At 45.0% G+C, this 18098-nt stretch overlaps 1 protein-coding gene across 2 annotated transcripts; it reads left to right on the plus strand.

Annotated features, from left to right (window-relative positions):
* Positions 1–3525: 3525 nt before the first annotated feature.
* On the plus strand, positions 3526–17130 carry plekha1b (pleckstrin homology domain containing, family A (phosphoinositide binding specific) member 1b). 2 transcript variants are annotated; one of them, XM_029527769.1, is made up of 13 exons: positions 3526–3609; positions 5467–5697; positions 6596–6652; positions 6845–6890; positions 7608–7705; positions 8350–8475; positions 8844–8981; positions 9114–9182; positions 10377–10441; positions 10524–10587; positions 10702–10791; positions 11541–11614; positions 15392–17130. In XM_029527769.1, exons 2-13 carry the CDS (start codon positions 5557–5559, stop codon positions 15648–15650), a joined length of 1227 nt encoding a protein of 408 aa, XP_029383629.1. In that variant the 5' UTR covers positions 3526–3609; positions 5467–5556; the 3' UTR covers positions 15651–17130. The 2 variants fall into 2 exon arrangements, with proteins under 2 accessions (XP_029383629.1, XP_029383628.1); XM_029527768.1 differs by lacking the exon at positions 11541–11614.
* The last annotated feature ends 968 nt before the right edge of the window (positions 17131–18098 follow it).

Below are 18098 nucleotides of genomic sequence, written 5' to 3' on the forward strand. Positions count from 1 at the left end.
AAAGAGTCCAAAGACCAATCTATCATTTAAAAATGTGACAATGATGGCAAATACAAAAACTATTACATTATTGAAAGCACAGGGCAGATTAATGGCAAATATTCTGGACTCTGCCAACTAAAACAAATACAAAGAACAACATTATATTAATATGGAAATCCTGAGCGAGATGGTTGCTGAATACTGAGATTGGACATGACGGTTTGAGGAGAGAATCTCCAGCGTCGCTGTGTATTTGTTTTAGTATTAGGATCAGGCTTCCTTTGTCCCATTCCAGATGAACTCTGATCCTCTTCAGGAGGATCACTGAATTCTGTACATCCCAAAAATCCTTGGAAACACACAGACTCAGCATCCCAGTTGTGAATCCCTGAGTTAAAAGCTGACACCGTATTCAAAGCTCTCTGGGATTTAGAAAGCTGCTGCTACAGATGTTGAAGGTGAGGGTGTCCAGGTGTTTTGCCAAATCCATCAAATCTCCAGAGCCGAGTTATGGATCATTGAGAAGGGGACACAGCTGGACTCCTTCCTCTGCAGCTTCATATTTCTGCAGGGCATCATCAGTTCCTCCTCTGTGGCTCCTCTGTCTCTCTTTTTAGTATCATCAGCCCAAACAAAGCCCCGCTGAGCTTCATCTCCTAAAGATGCTTCACAAAGATTCTTTAACACCAAGTTACAAGGTGGACCACTTCAGGTTTTATCAGCCAAACTGGACTCTCTGGGTTTGTCTCACTTTCCATTAGCTGCAGACAAACTGTGTCTGGCAGAGCAGCAGAAAATACCGTTTCACACATTTACTATTCCTGTCTGCAGATGAACACAGCCTTTCATCCTTGGTCTCTGATGAGCCACAGATTTGGTGGAGGCTTGTTTTGGCCTAAATTATGACAAAGTCCTTCCACAGTCCTTCTTTAAAGCTAACCAAGTGCTGATCTCATTTCTTTCTAAGAGGAATCAAACATCTATCTGCCTCTGTGTCTCAGAAGGAAACATTTCAACTTAAACACAGAATTACAGAAGGTCTGGACTGTCTCCGGTGCAGGAGGATGTTGTTACCATTCAGTAACAACATCCTCCTGCCCTGTGGGTGTGACAGCCCGGCCTGGACTGGATCTACTGCCACATTAAGACCAAATCCATCAGCTCGTCCTGTTTTCTCATGTGTAATGGCTTTGCTCCTCAGCCTCCTCCATTAATGGCCTTCTCTGAAAAATACGTGTGTGCCCTTGTTTCTGAGGAGACATGTGAGGACGACATCAGAACTGGATGACTGGTCCCTGCCGTTTGCCACAGGACCTGAAATGATCCCAGTGCTTGTTGACATGCACCCTGCTGCGGCTGTCTGTTTCTCCAGGGCACTCAGGTCATCTTGGCATCAAGCCCTGCTTCTTCAAACCACAAAAAAAAAAAAAAAAAACCTCTCCAAATGTTACTGCGGAGTGCTAAGCCTGGCTCAAATCCCTGCATGGCATGCTGCGGCCCCTGTGCCAGCATCGGCCTCCCCTGCCAGCCAATAGACTGACGGTAAAGAACTGATTTGACTTTTTCCTCGAGAATGCCAAGAGCTGCCTGAGCCAGCGCTGGCAGAGATGAGCGGGGGCTCCCGGAGTGTTCAGGCATCACACGGTTTTGAAGAATAGATCTGGCTGGCATCTGTGCCGTCTCTAAAAACAATTAGGCCTTTGACACTGAACAGATAGCAGCCAGAGGGTCATCCCTGGCAGAGGCCGAAGGAGGGGTGAGCCAAGTGACCCACCAGGCCGACCAACTCACTTATTAGGAGAAGATGTCCCCAAAATGAAGCTGCTGGTCCACTGAACAGAGAACGTCCCGATGTGGACACATAATCAGACACTCGTGCTATTTATGATCCAGCAAGAGGCCCAACTATAGGCCAGGTGTTTCTGTCCATCTGAGCTTTATTAGGAAATGATCTTATAATACTGTGGGCAGAAGATTCATGAAACTGAGCTGCGTTTAGTTTTCTTTTTGTTCTGCTGTAACTTTTCTTTTTGTCCACTAGATGTCGATATTTAGCCAAAATCTATTTCTTTTTGTCTTACTCTCCCTCCCTGATCCCTTCCTGTATTTCCTTCCCTCACCTTTACATATCATCCGATGTCTGTTCTGATTATTTTATTTTCATCTTCTCTCCTCTCACCTTTCCCTTCCTGTCAGTCTTCCAAAGAACCACACTGTAATCATTTCATGGACACAAAAAAATACTTTTCAAGCTGTCCAATGTTGTATTTCATAAAATCAACACTTCCATTTTCAGTTTGTCTCTTTCATAGATTAGTATTAAAGTCACAGATCTAACAGCACCATTTATTGTTGTGAAGGTATTTTCATACTCACAAGACTCTCCGAACTTCCCAGATGAATAAAATGTTCCCTCTGCTGTTTGGTCACAATGTGAGAAACAACTGATCAGAACGGAAGAAAGAAACTGATCAGAAGCTGCTGAATGTGTGTCAGTGTTTTCATTTCTTTTAACCACATCAACTTTCCATTAATGGAGGCATGTGGAAACAACGCACACACACAGACACACACATTTGAGGCCAGGTACAGTTAACGGGAAGTCCCCTAATTTTGCATCACAGTTGTTGTTGTTTCCTATTCTCTTGCTCTCTGTGTATATTTGTGGTATATGTGCGTGTGTTTGTGTGCACGTGTGTTGTTTCCTCATGCCTGCACCATCACAAACTCTCCCTGTCTCTGAGTGGCATTTGCGTCTTGAAGCAAAAACAAAGATTCTGTAGTTTGACCTCTGACATGTAGGGACTCACTCTGGCATCCTTTTAGTGGGACTACATTTACCATGATCCTTTGCAGTGATTGTAAGGGGGAAAAAACGTCGTCAGTTTATTGGCCGAAAAATTGTAACGTCAAGTTGTCAGAAATAACACAGTGAGGACAGATTTCTTCTTTCAAAGTAAAAGACCAAAATGGCCAGAACTACTTCTTGTGGATAATGTGTTCCAGTCCTGGGGGCCCAGAGTCAGTCAGGGGATGGGGGGGGGTCCATCCAGGACAGGTAGATTATCATACAGTAATTCATTAAGATGCCTTTCAGTTTCAGGCAGAGATAAAAGGTGAGAAAAGGTTTTAAAGGACAATGTCTGACCACATGATTTAAAAATCACCTCCCAGATTATCTGGCTCATGAATTTAGTGAAATAATGTTATTTTTGCTGTTTTTCTACTCAAGTTTAATAGGTTCTCTGATTGCTACATTTGACACCAATTTCATTCTTTTTTGTCCTAAAACATGCATTTTTTAAGTTGTTATAGTTTTTGTGGTCGATGCAACAGAAAAATGTGTTATTATGCTGAAATCAGTTTATGGAATTAGTTTAATGTAATGCTAAATGATGTGAACATGAATGAGAGCAATAACATCTAATTATCTTTAACTCCAGATTATATCGTCATCCTTCGAAGGGCCTGATGTTTTATTTTGAAATCCACGTGGAAGTCACGCCCACTCGACAACTGCCGCTTTTATTTTTAAACGCCGTACCGGAAGCGGCGCGCCTGTGAGACTGTGAACTTGACGGCGGTGCCGGACGGCCGTCTCTCCGGACCCGGACTGAGCCGAACTGAGTAAGTAACCCCTTCAATCCGCTTCTCTCCGGCCCAGAGAGCCGCCGCCCGGCCGCAGAGCCCGAATCCTCCCGGGGGGGGCGGACCGGACCGGAGGAGACGGATAATGGAGGCGCAGAGGAAATCCGACGGTCCGCTGAAGGCCGAACAGCCGAACAGCAGTCTGGTTTCTCAGTTCTGTTCATCAGCTGACAGCTTTCCTTTCCCGCCGTGAGGTGAATGTGTGTGTGGATGTTCGCTCTGAAACGTTTCAGATCAGAAGTAGATCCGCGGATCGATCACTCATCAGAGCCTCACAGTTGTCATTGTTGAGTTGTGTAGTGAAGCTCGGCAGGTCTATCTGGGCAAACCACACAGGTATGGCCCTCAAACATCACCTGAGGCTCCACTGACAGGCAGAGTGAGGTCATCAGGCAGGGACAGATCTATGACGTCACAGGGCGTGAAGGTGCTGATGAGGGAAACAGATGCAGAAGTCAGAACAATAGTGTTTTAAAAGATGGCGGCCGCCGTTCTCCATTGTTCTCCATCTTTTCCCTTTTTTAGCCTCATGTTAATGAGCAGAGCTGCTGATTGTTTTCAGGTGGTGCAGGAAAACTGCCCATTAACTATCAATCATTGCCAATCAGAGCCAATCAGTGCTCTGATTGGCTCTGATTGGCTCATTGGAGGCATGTGACATCATTGTTTTCTCAGCTGCTGCTTCCAAGCTTGATATTTGCTGTCGGCCATCTTGGTTCTATGGTTGATTTCCTCTGAGATTTAAAAAATGAACATCATGTTGTATTGAAGACTGTAAACTAGAAACTGAGACCATGAACTCATCAGGGAGGAGGATGGACGTTTTCCCATAGACTTCAATATAAGGGAGGAGGATGGATGTTTTCCCATAGACTTCAATATAAGGGAGGAGGAGGGACGTGTCCCATAGACTTCAATATAAGGGAGGAGGAGGGACGTTTTCCCATAGACTTCAATATAAGGGAGGAGGAGGGACGTTTTCCCATAGACTTCAATATAAGGGAGGAGGAGGGACGTTTCCCATAGACTTCAATATAAGGGAGGAGGAGGGACGTTTTCCCATAGACTTCAATATAAGGGAGGAGGAGGGACGTTTTCCCATAGACTTCAATATAAGGGAGGAGGAGGGACGTGTCCCATAGACTTCAATATAAGGGAGGAGGAGGTATGTTTTCCCATAGACTTCAATATAAGGGAGGAGGAGGGATGTTTTCCCATAGACTTCAATATAAGGGAGGAGGAGGGACGTGTCCCATAGACTTCAATATAAGGGAGGAGGATGGATGTTTTCCCATAGACTTCAATATAAGGGAGGAGGAGGGACGTGTCCCATAGACTTCAATATAAGGGAGGAGGAGGTATGTTTTCCCATAGACTTCAATATAAGGGAGGAGGAGGGATGTTTTCCCATAGACTTCAATATAAGGGAGGAGGAGGGACGTTTTCTGAGCAAAGACACACACTGTGTGTACACAACTAGCCTTGTCAACACACACACACTCGTTCATCTTAAATCACAGCAGCAGAAACACAATCAGAGTCTTTGTGTGTCTGTGTTGTGGTCCTCCAGCACCTGCTCTGTTAATCTTGCAACTTCAAACGCACACTAAACCTGGTCTATCTTTGTCACACACACACACACACACACACACACACACACACACACACCCCTGTACCTGTCTTTGTGGGGACCCCTCACTCATCCCCTGAGTTGTGGGGTCCGACTGGGTTTCTATTTTCAGACCCACAAACAGAGTAAAACAAACGCACACACAGTTAAAACTGTTCCACTGTTCCACATTGATGTGTTTTCCTGCTGGGCCTTTCTGGGCACAGGTTGTGTTTCTCCGTCCGGTCTGACACCTGTCTGCCCCCCCGGCGGCGTCCTGTGATGCCCCACGGCGGGCCGAGCTGCTCGGGGTTGCGATGCCGTACGTGGACCGACAGAATCGCATCTGCGGCTTCCTGGACATCGAGGAGAATGAGAGCAGCGGCAGATTCCTGCGCCGATACTTCATCCTGGACACCCAGCAGGGCAACCTGCTGTGGTACATGGACAACCCACAGGTGTGTGTGTGTGTGTGTGTGTGTGTGTGTGTGTGTGTGTGTGTGTGTGTGTGTGTGTGTGTCTGTGTGTGTGTGTGTGTGTGTCTGTGTGTGTGTCTGTGTGTGTCTGTGTTTGGAGTAAGTCAAGCTACTTCAGTTTGAGTCTGATGTTGTTTCTTGTGTGCAGTCGATAGCATCAGACACATGAATAGACTGATTTCCTTCCTTCCTTCCACACATAGTTGTGTTTAATTCTTTATTTATCTGACACTCAGGAGTCGAGACGTTTATTCCTGAGCTCTTATCTCAGAAAACTGATTACAATGAGTTATTAAAGAAAAGACAAACTCAGTCAGTGGAACCTGTGCTGGAAGAATCATGAGCAGTCAGTGAGGGGCAGAATCAGGCGTCTCTGACGTGACAGTGGTTACGTCCATCTTTGTTTACAGTTCGCCGTTTTCTATGTTACCTAACAGCCTCCATAGTTTCTCTTGAGAGAGTGCTGGTTTCTGCATCACTGCCAGATGCCACAGGAAGTTGTGAACTTTTGTCAAACGCTGGTTTGACAGACCCTCCGTGTCAAACCAGGAGGGCAAACAGGAACCAGAACAGAAACTGAAAAGGTTTGTTTATATTTCAGAAGTCGGGGAATTCCTGCAGCTCCACACAGCGAGGAGGGGCTGATAACTAATATTTCCAGATGTGTTAATCTTATCTTTTAATGACGAGGAGATCGTGCTGAGAAAGTATTTCCATTTCCTCTGCAGATTTTTCTCCATCGGGGAATAAAACATCCCTGAGACTCTGAGATCTGTTTTGTTGGATCAGTTTCTTGCATTAAACATTTACAACGCATCATACATGTTTTATATAGAAACATTTCAGATTTGATTCAATAACTGACGTTTTCTTTGTTCAGAATCTGCCTAAAGGTGCAGATAAGGTGGGATCCCTTAAACTCACCTACATCTCCAAGGTGAGTCGTCACACACAAAACAAAGCAGCTGTTGGCTGTTTTTAGAAAAGATGAACGCAGCGGCTTGTGGGCTGAGTTGCTGTCGTACAGTACTTTGGGTGTGGTTAGCATACTGTCTGAGTGTTTTTCATCTTCTCAGTATTTCTGATTATTTCCTGTAATCTTCCCTTTTTCAAAACCGCTTGTTTTCAGGTCAGCGATGCCACCAAGCTCAGACCGAAGGCAGAGTTTTGTTTTGGTGAGTTCACCTTCAGTCTCCTCTGAGCTTCCAGTTGTCTTTTCCTGTTTCAACATATCTGTGCCCCCCCCAGTCCCGACCTCAGCCCCACCCAGGGAGTGCTGGGATGAACTGGGTCTGATCCTGTGCTGTCCAGGTCTCATCAGTTGGACCTAATTGATGGTTTTGTGACTGAAATGTTCCTTCAGCATGATTCAACAGTCACAGCTGTAGTTCTTATATATTTATTTATTTATTTATTTATTTATTTATATATATATATATTTTCAGAAGTCCATGCTCTCTGTGGCAGCTTTCATTTTCCCTCTCTGGTCTCCTTTATACCCACTCTTTCCTCATTTCCTTCCTTCCACCCTTCCTTGTGCTTTTATTCCTCCCTCCCTCTTTCCTTGTCCTGTTAGGTTTATTTCCTCTCTTTTGTGCCTTGCTACTTGTTTTCTTCCTCTGGTGGCCAACAGTAGCTTTTTGTCACTCAATTGGAGGAAACAGTAAAATAACCTTGACCTGACCCGTGTGCGTTTGTGTGTGTGTTTATATGTGTCTGGATGGGATGTTAACATACACACAAACACCCACATCCTCTGTCTCTGAGAATTCAGAAACAAACTGATATTTTTAGATTGTGATTTGCATGAAGTTCAGTGTGTTTCTGTTCTTCCGGCGTGTCTTTCAATTTAATGTTTCAACATCTATTTTTATCTCTCTGTCACTTTCAAGTCATCAATGCAGGAATGAGGAAGTTTTATCTGCAAGCCAACGACCAGCAGGACTTGGTGGAGTGGATCAGTGTCCTTAACAACGCCACCAAGATCACAGTGAGCCTCACACACACACACACGGATCAATAGGTGACCCTGTTTCTGTTGTTGTCGGCTGCCTCGGGCTGCAGCAGATGGAAAATTACCCATCAGGCCACAGAGATTGAGTTCAGGCTTAACAGAGTGAAGAAAAAGAGAAGTCGTGTTTCATATTCACCTGCAGCTGCAGCATCAGGAATCTTATTATAGAAGTCTTATTTTAACCTGTAATCAGCGCTTAAGCTTCCAGAGAGAGAAACTTTGGTGCTGTAGAGTTTTCATTGAAATATCTAGTTTTATTTGATAATTTCCTTAAAGAGATGGCTTCTTGTTTTTCAACAGACGTCACTCGACAGGAGGAAATAGAGCAGTAATGGGGGACAATTTCTGCCGTGGATGAATCCACAGTTGGTGAATAGGCTATTTTTGGCAGCAGGATTGTGTATGTGGAAGTGAGTCAAACTAAATTACAGCACGTGTAGCTGCGACGTGTTTCTCATGAAAGGGAGGTGATATTTTATAGGATTATTAAAGTCAACAGATTCAACCGGTCGGAAAAAAGTTTCGGAGACCAAAGAAGAAAAATAAATCTTTGAAGGGATTACTGTACACCTTGAACTCTTAAAGACCGGACTGAGGTCCACGTCTCGCTGTACTCTCAGGTTCCAAAGCCCGGCGAGGCCAACGCCATCCACCCAGAGTCTTCCCAGGAAGGACTGGGAGCCATGAAACAGGTCTCCTACAAGACTGAGATCATAGGAGGAGTCCCTATCATCACCGCTACACAGGTAACACACACACACACACACACACACACACACACACACACACACACACATGCACACGCTCAGCCACGTGTGGTGTGTTAACAGCAGCGGGTTCAGGCCTGTCTGCGTAGGTATGCAGCCGCAGGCACGTGACCCAGCATGCATCAGCACGGACAAGCGGCGGCTGGTCTGAATCTGAGGACTGAATCACTTAAAGTAGTTTAGAAAGAAAACATCTTACCAAACCTCAGATGATCATCACCTGCATTGCATTGTGGGTAAAGTGGGCATTATGTTTTAATGAAGAAGAAGAAGAACGAATTTAAAGTTTTATTTATGAATCTGACGATCTTATCGGAAAACAATAAAAATAAAACTGTATGTTTTAGGAGCAGGGGGAGGGGCAAAATGGCACAGACCGTGGAGGTTTGAAGCGGTGTCAGAATCAGCTGCCTTACTTCCTGTCCAGAGGAGCGCCGGACCAGACCTTCATCAAGGCCGGATACTGTGTGAAACAAGGAGCTGTGGTGAGTACACACATTTTCATTAATCTCCTGGTTATGCTGTTTTTTAGACACATTAGCATCGACAGATTCTCCTTCCCCTCCGTGTGGACGCTTCCCGATGATTTAACTAAGATCTGATCTTCTCCTCCACAGATGAGGAACTGGAAGAGAAGATACTTCATGCTGGATGAAAATGCTCTCAGCTACTACAAATCTGACCTGGTGAGGAACTGTAGTGAGCAGAATGAGAACCCCCAACATAAAACGAATTCACTCTAAACCTAAAAAGGTCCAAACTAACAGGAAGAGGGCCAAAGCTCGACAGTGTGTGTTTTGATCCCTCCGTGCATGCAGCAGCATGCTCCCTGAATACCTCCTCATTTGATCCACGTGTGGACACATTAGGGAGCCCAAACTGAAGCATTGTGTCTGCTCATGTATTGACATGCCCTGCATTAGTGTGTGTGTGTGTGTGTGTGTGTGTGTTTTTGTTCCTGCCTGCACATTTTCCACTCTAACGATTAACAGACTCATTTTTGCAGCATGACGATGACAAAGGAACAAATTTAATGACGTCTAAGCTGCACTCACTCCAGGTTTGATCACAAATGACACATGAATGTTGGTCAAACGTGTTGTGTAGCTTCAGTTTATCAACACGTGAGCGTAAACTGCAGATACTCTGAAGAAGAATCTGGCAAGAGAGGGGGAAAAGACAGCGCATATGAAAAGTCTTTAAATAGCCTTTAATTGTAAATGACCTTCCCTGATGAGTCAGTAACTATCAGAGGGAAGCCAACGCAGAGCCAGTCAGCAGGACAGGCTGCGAAAGTGCACCATCATCGTTATCATGTTTCTGGTTCTGCACATAATTGTGAGCTGTGAGCTTTTATGGCTGTGGTGGTGATGTCGTTCTTTGATTTGTCAGCCATTTAAATCTTTCACACCCCATTAAATTTGGAATTGAACTGAATCTCGTGCCAGTTTCAATTTTGGTTTGAGGGGAAGTTCCTGTGATCGATAGAAATCGACTTCATCTGAACTGGACTGTTTTGCAGTTTAAGCAGCTTAAAATCTGATTTCACTCGTGTTTGCTGTAGATACTGTAGTGAGGGAGTGTGTGACAAGAAGGAAAACCCAACGAAACTGTGATTAATGTTTGATATGATTACAGACTATTACTGCGCCCATATTTTATATTAAAGGGCCCTATTTTAACTTGTCCAGTATTTTATTTTGTGTTGGCATCCTAAAGAAGACGTATTTGTAGTTTTAAGAACCAAAAATTGTGTCATCTCAATGAAGATACGGTGCCGCTTTAGGATAAACACCCAGAGAAACCAAATCCTGCATGGTGAGAGGACGAAACATGTCATCTGTGGTTAATAGAAACATGTTTTCCCCCCGAACAAACAGGAGAGGGAGGCGCTGAGGGTCATCTCACTGAAGGAGATCCACAAAGTTCAGGAGTGCAAACAGAGGTCAGTTAACTTCCCTCCAGCAGGGTGACCTGTTGCTGCTCGTCATGTGATTAAGAAATGTCTTCTGTCTTCTGTCCTGCAGTGAGCTGATGATGAGGGACAACCTGTTCGAGATGGTCACCAGCTCCAGAACCTTCTACATACAGGTAGCACAATTTTAATTAATATTTACAGACCATTGTCCTCTTTACCGTTTTAGTTCAAATGTGCAACTCGACAGAAACAAAATCACGTGTCTCTGTGGTGTCCCCGTTTGGCAGGCCGACAGTCCGGAGGACATGCACAGCTGGATTAAGGCCATCTCTGGAGCCATCGTGGCTCAGCGAGGCCCCGGACGCTCCGCTAACACGGTAGGTATCCTGATCACATGATGTCAAAGAGCTGCTTTAAAACCTTTGGAACTAATTATCAGCAAAAGATAAGACAGATGAATTAAAGTGGGACTGAAAGTGAATGGAAACTTTAAAAAATGTACTTTTTCTTATTTTAAAACTTTATCAGCAGCACATAAAAGTCACACATAAAGTCACTGCACAGATAATATCACAGAAGACAAACAGCTTTGTGGCATCCTCTTTATTGTTGCTCAGCGTAAAAGGGACTTTTTTTTTTTTCTTGGTAATCTGGTGAAGTGCTTCCATCTTGTGGCCGACGAGGATCAGCCAGCAAACATGAAGCTTAAACAACCGTCATATTTCCTATTTTATGACAACATTCACACATTTTACAGAGTCAGAGGTTTTCTGGATTTTCACACCCCACTGATGATGCACTGAAGTGTTTTGATTCTTTGTACACACACACAGTTGTCCCTCTCTTTCTCCGCTGACTCTCCCTCAGTCTTTTTCTCTGTTTGAAGAGTTTGTTTCCAAAACCACAGAAACATCTGCCCGAAGGAAAAATGGTGAACTAATACAAACGAAACCACCGACTTGTAAACACAACCAGTCTGCTCTAACAGTTTGGGTTGAAGAATGATAAGCTCAATATGCAAAAAGTCAAAAAATAAATCCCATTAGCTTAAAGTGCAGATGTTTGGTGTTTTGGGAAGAAGCTCTTCCAGTCACTGTAACTGAGCTGTGCTGTAAACTGTTTTCAGATCCGTCAGGCCAGAAGGCTGTCCAGCCCTTGTATACAGAGGTATACGCCATTCTGCAGTGGTGAATGCAGCACGTATGTGACCCCCCCCCCCCCCTTTCTCAAAACTCCCTATTCACCCCACCACCACCATTACCACCACCGGCTTCCCCTCGCCAAGCATTTGCCCCTCATGCTACAGGATCCAACAGAGCCCTGTGTTGTTGTAGTGTTGCTGTGACCCTTTAACTGTGAGGAAGTGGGCCGAACTGCAGTTTCCATCTGCATCACAAACGTTACTGAGCTAATGAGTCAGGTCACAGGAACGGACATTTTCCCCAGTTTCCCTATCAGACCAGGTCTGTGTCAGGTCCAGGTCTGTACCAGGTCTGTGTCAGGTCCAGGTCTGTATCAGACCAGGTCTTCATCAGGTCTGTATAAGGTCCAGGTCTGTATCAGACCAGGTCCAGGTCTGTGTCAGGTCCAGGTCTGTGTCAGGTCCAGGTCTGTGTCAGGTCTTTATCAGTCCAGGTCTTCATCAGGTCTGTGTCAGGTCCAGGTCTGTACCAGGTCTGTGTCAGGTCCAGGTCTGTACCAGGTCTGTGTCAGGTCCAGGTCTGTGCCAGGTCTTTATCAGTCCAGGTCTTCATCAGGTCTGTATCAGGTCCAGGTCTGTATCAGACCAGGTCTGTGTCAGGTCCAGGTCTGTACCAGGTCTTTATCAGTCCAGGTCTGTGCCAGGTCTTTATCAGTCCAGGTCTTCATCAGGTCTTTATCAGGTCCAGGTCTGTGTCAGGTCCAGGTCTTTATCAGGTCTGTACCAGGTCCAGGTCTTTATCAGGTCTTTATCAGGTCCAGGTCTGTATCAGGTCCAGGTCTGTATCAGACCAGGTCTGTGTCAGGTCCAGGTCTGTGCCAGGTCTTTATCAGTCCAGGTCTTCATCAGGTCTGTATCAGGTCCAGGTCTGTGTCAGGTCTTTATCAGTCCAGGTCTTCATCAGGTCTTTATCAGGTCCAGGTCTGTGTCAGGTCCAGGTCTTTATCAGGTCTGTACCAGGTCCAGGTCTTTATCAGGTCTTTATCAGGTCCAGGTCTGTATCAGGTCCAGGTCTGTATCAGGTCCAGGTCTGTACCAGGTCTTTATCAGTCCAGGTCTTCATCAGGTCTGTATCAGGTCTTTATCAGTCCAGGTCTTCATCAGGTCTTTATCAGGTCTGTACCAGGTCCAGGTCTTTATCAGGTCTTTATCAGGTCCAGGTCTGTGTCAGGTCCAGGTCTTCATCAGGTCTTTATCAGGTCTTTATCAGTCCAGGTCTTCATCAGGTCTTTATCAGTCCAGGTCTTCATCAGGTCTTTATCAGTCCAGGTCTTTATCAGGTCTGTACCAGGTCCAGGTCTTTATCAGGTCTTTATCAGGTCCAGGTCTGTACCAGGTCTTTATCAGTCCAGGTCTTCATCAGGTCTGTACCAGGTCCAGGTCTTCATCAGGTCTTTATCAGGTCTTTATCAGTCCAGGTCTTCATCAGGTCTTTATCAGGTCTGTACCAGGTCCAGGTCTTTATCAGGTCTGTACCAGGTCCAGGTCTTTATCAGGTCTTTATCAGGTCCAGGTCTGTACCAGGTCTTTATCAGTCCAGGTCTTCATCAGGTCTGTACCAGGTCCAGCTCTTCATCAGGTCTTTATCAGGTCTTTATCAGTCCAGGTCTTCATCAGGTCTTTATCAGGTCTGTACCAGGTCCAGGTCTTTATCAGGTCTTTATCAGGTCCAGGTCTGTATCAGGTCCAGGTCTGTACCAGGTCTTTATCAGTCCAGGTCTTCATCAGGTCTGTACCAGGTCCAGGTCTTCATCAGGTCTTTATCAGGTCTTTATCAGTCCAGGTCTTCATCAGGTCTTTATCAGGTCTTTATCAGGTCCAGGTCTGTGTCAGGTCCAGGTCTTCATCAGGTCTTCATCAGGTCTTTATCAGGTCTGTACCAGGTCCAGGTCTTTATCAGGTCTTTATCAGGTCCAGGTCTGTGTCAGGTCCAGGTCTTCATCAGGTCTTTATCAGGTCTTTATCAGTCCAGGTCTTCATCAGGTCTTTATCAGGTCTGTACCAGGTCCAGGTCTTTATCAGGTCTTTATCAGGTCCAGGTCTGTGTCAGGTCCAGGTCTGTACCAGGTCTGTACCAGGTCCAGGTCTTCATCAGGTCTGTATCAGGTCCAGGTCTGTGTCAGGTCCAGGTCTTCATCAGGTCTTTATCAGGTCTGTACCAGGTCCAGGTCTTTATCAGGTCTTTATCAGGTCCAGGTCTGTGTCAGGTCCAGGTCTGTACCAGGTCTGTACCAGGTCCAGGTCTTCATCAGGTCTGTATCAGGTCCAGGTCTTCCAGATTGATGTGCTTCCTGAACATTTCATGCCTGACTGCTTGTCGTCCTCCATCATCGCTCATGTTAGCTGATTTGTTGATCGTCACGACGGTTTACTGACTTTTTCTTCATTTGTAATTTCTCGTAGATTTGTGGGCCGCCCATCCATCTGACTATACTTTCATTTTCTTTCTCTTAACGATCTGTTTTCCCTTTTTCACTTCCTGTCTTGGTTGATGTGTTCATTTCATGTTGTCATTATTCACAGTTAACATTTACAGAGCTCCTGACTCGCAGCAGGACGTCGCAAACCAAACTCATCACAAACCTTTTTTTTCTGCTAACTGTCTGTGGTGTTTCTGTTTTTCCTGTGTGTGTGTGGATGCTTTTCAGAGAGTGAGGTCTGACAGTGGCGTACTAACCCCCCCCAAATGAGCCCTGCTGCCTACTTCCTGTTCCTTCCCGCTGCTGCTCATCGTCCAGTCACCAAGCCCCCGCTTCCTTAGCAACCGCCACTTGACCCTGTCCTGCTCCTTGGCAACCGCAGCATCACTCGTTCGTATGTGTCGCTTGTAACTGCATGAGCCGTGCTTCATCCAGGTGGACAGTCCAACTCAGATCTCATCCATTAACTGCAGCTTTCAGAGCGAATCATTTTTTTTTTCTTGAAAGTTAAACTGCTGGGAGTGAAAATAGGACTTTTAATGACTTCAGTTTGTGATCTGAACTCTGAATTGTTTATCGCAGCTGTTTGCAGCCTGATGTTTGCTCCATCAGCGCTGCTACAAGCCAACAAGATAAATTTCAGTAGGACACGAAGAATATTTCTCTATTTCTAGACTGAATTATTAAAATAGGGGATCTGAACAGTGAGGACACAAACTCCTGTCTTGTTATTTTATAAAAATGACTGAAGTAACAACAGACAAGCTGTCACACGCTCGAGGAAGATTGAGTCGAGGTCAGTGTGGAACTGAGCAGCTTTTAGATAAAAGGTCGGTCATCCATGTTGTGGAGAACATCCTGGTGCTGCTTTCCTCGCTGTGATCCAGCTGCTGGCTTTTAGTTTGAACCCCTTAGTCCCGATATGCATGTTTTTACCTTTTTATATCAGAACCAAACATATAAATTCAATCTTTTCTTGATCACCAGAAAACAACGGCTGATTTTCAACAGTCTGCTGTCTGATGAGACATTTATTATCCAATGTTTTGTTGATGGAGATGTTTTCACACTGACTTTGATCATCTCATTAGATAAAATGAAGGTCTAATGCTCTTCAGACCAGAGTCCAGGTCCAGAGAGAGTCTACATTTACAAACTTAGACAAAAGAAAAAAAATGACAAAATATCAAATATAACTGAGGAGAATCTTTGATTCAGCGATTTCTGGTGAACAAGGTGATCCTTTCCTCCATCTCACTTCACCCGTCCATCCGTCCATCCGTCCATCCATCCATCAGTCACAGCCATCGCTCTCTGCTGCCTCTAACTGTACCCCCCTGCCCTTTCTCTCTCCAGGAGCGTGGTGACCTCCACTCTTCCTCCCCAACATCCTCCTCCATCTTCTACTACCCCCTCGATGAGAACCTACTCTTCCCGCCACCCCCCTCCGGTGCCCCCCCAGCGGGCGCTCAGCCTCACACTGGACACGCACCACCAGGACAACTTCCTGGGCCTGCTTCCGTGGAGGCTGAGCGGCGTCCAGTCCGTGATGATGCCCCTCCCTACGGCGCGCTCCCGCCTGTCGCTGCAGGAGACGGTGCAGACCTCAAAGTGATGGTGGCGGTGGGGGATGAGTCGCTGTGGAAACGCCGCAGCAAAATGGCCCAGCTGGGGCTCGTTGGCGGCGAAGGCGAGGAGGAGCTGAACCGGCACGGAGAATTCTGATGTGGCCATGACCCTGATGTGATGACGGACACGTACAGAAAAACTACCTGACTGTCCAAATGATCCTCCTACAAAACTGGGACCAGAGTCTTCTTCTCCTGTTTGTTTCTCTTCTTTTGTCTTCCTGTTTATTATTTACAAGATGTTGCTGCCAGGAAACAAAAAAACCATAGATATGGTGCAGTGACGTCTGGAGATGTTTGAAGGGAGCTGTCACAGCTGCGATGATGGCAGTTTGGTTGCTGAGAGACTAATCCAGCTTCTCAGATACCTGTTCAAGTCCGACTTTCCCTTTCCTCTGATATCCAGGAGAGAACGTCCTCTTGTCTTAGTTTTTAACTGTGGTCATGTGACACCACCAAATCTATAAAGTGTTAGATTACTACAGACCAAGAAGGAACAACCTTTTTGTTCCTGGTGTTGTTTTTAAGAAGAGTGCAGTCTCAGATAGGTTCAGTCAGTGGAACTTCTGTGTTGATCCAACAATTAAGCTCATTTCCAAACAGTTCCCCATTAGCTCCACCGTGTTCCCAAGCTTCAGGGAAGCTTCACTGAAAAAGCTTCCAACCTGCAGACAGTTAGAGAGATGAACAGCAGAATCTTCCCGACTGAAGCTTTGTTCATTGTGATAATTATTGTTTTGTATTACAGGGAGGACATGGCCTGCTGTCAGTCTTTGTTCTTCCATTCACAGTATCTCTGTCAGTCTTCAGCCCGATCGGTGCCTCTTTACAGTTTACAGGTTCCAGAAAGATAAAAGAAAGCATTCCTTTTTAAAGAAAAGGCTGAAAAAATAAAACTTACTGGATCATCAGTATGCAACAGATGACTGTTGTAAATGATGTGACCTCCAATCTGAGCTCAGCACCTGAATAGATGAGCCGATTGAGTTTTTCTTCTTCTTGGCCTGGACTCCTGTTCATGTTCATGTTGCTGTTGATTTTGTTTTTAACTCCACCTGATGTTTCTGTTCTTCTGTGTTAACTTCAGAGATGTGAGGAGACGTCAAAGTGAACTTACGTTGTTGATTTTGTTGATCTGTAAATGTTGAACGCTGCAGGTTGTGGGTATTTTTCTGTTCTGATCCTCTTTAGTTTTTATTATTCACAGAGGAGAAGGTTTCAAGAAGCTTCACATTATATGTCTCTGAATATGTATATAGAAATATACATGTTGTTTAGTAACTTTTATACTCGTGCAGGACTGCATGCCCCCCTGCTGTTCCCTGTTAAACATAAGCTGGGTAAAGTGCCTGCATTGTTGTTTCTAAAGAGTTGATAAGAAAACAAATGACGACCTGTTTTGACCCTTTTTAGTGCTTCTGATTCTCAGACCACGTCATCTATTTATTAAAAGAAATTTGAAATGCATTTGAAAGGTTGGGGTGTCATCTTTGCTGAGAGTTGGAGGTAGAAAAGGAAAAGTGGTTTTCTGGTTTGGTTGACTGAGACGGACTTGATGAACCTGAGAGTCAGACTGAGTGAAGCTCCAGGAAACGACACACGAGGAATTAAAGTCTGATGTTTTAAAGAGCAACTTCTTCTGTATTAACTGTTATTTATTATCTTGTTTCCCAAACCAGCTAAAAATTCCACAGCGATGAGAAGCTGTTGTCTTATTGGGTTTTACGTGGATGATGTTAGAAGCCTTATTCATTCAGGGAAAGCTCCAGCGGTTTCCTAAAATATCTGCACTCTGAAGTTTTCATTTCAAACACCAGGGAAAATTCTTGGGACTATGTTCATCATTTGGTGTCTCTGTGAAAGAGGAGGAGTCAGAACCTTTAAACAGAGACATTGTCTGAGTTTTCTGTCCACTAGGTGTCTCCGTCTCTTCTCGTATGGTCCTCTGTGTCCTGACTTCCATCCTTCAGCTGTTACCTCATAGGGTGGAGACTCTCCAGATAAACTTTTGGCCATGAGGTCATGAGTTGTAGGTGATTATTTCTAATAATAATAATAAATATAAGGCCTTTTTTGGGCCCAGATGATTCTGCAGCTTCTACAAGAAAAAGGCACAAACCAAACGTCAGCGCTGAAAATAAAACGGGCCATTTAGATGTAAATAGTTCTGCACGTGTGAAGGAAGTGAATTGTTTCTGGAGAGGTACCAAAGCTGATCTCTTTCCTTCTGCAGCTGTTCCAGAAACCTCCATTCTCCAATCCACCAAACTTTTCCAAATCCTGATCAGCTGTGTGGGCCCCGATGACTCCAGACTCGTCAGAGGTGAAGCTGAACTTTTTATCCTTCCTGCTCTTTATGTTGGAACGCTGACTTCACAGCATCACTATAAAATAAATGTTTCCACTGTAGCAGCTACATGAAGCCGCTTTACTTC

Source organism: Echeneis naucrates, chromosome 19 (genome assembly GCF_900963305.1).
Source record: "Echeneis naucrates chromosome 19, fEcheNa1.1, whole genome shotgun sequence".
Taxonomy (NCBI): Eukaryota; Metazoa; Chordata; class Actinopteri; order Carangiformes; family Echeneidae; genus Echeneis; species Echeneis naucrates.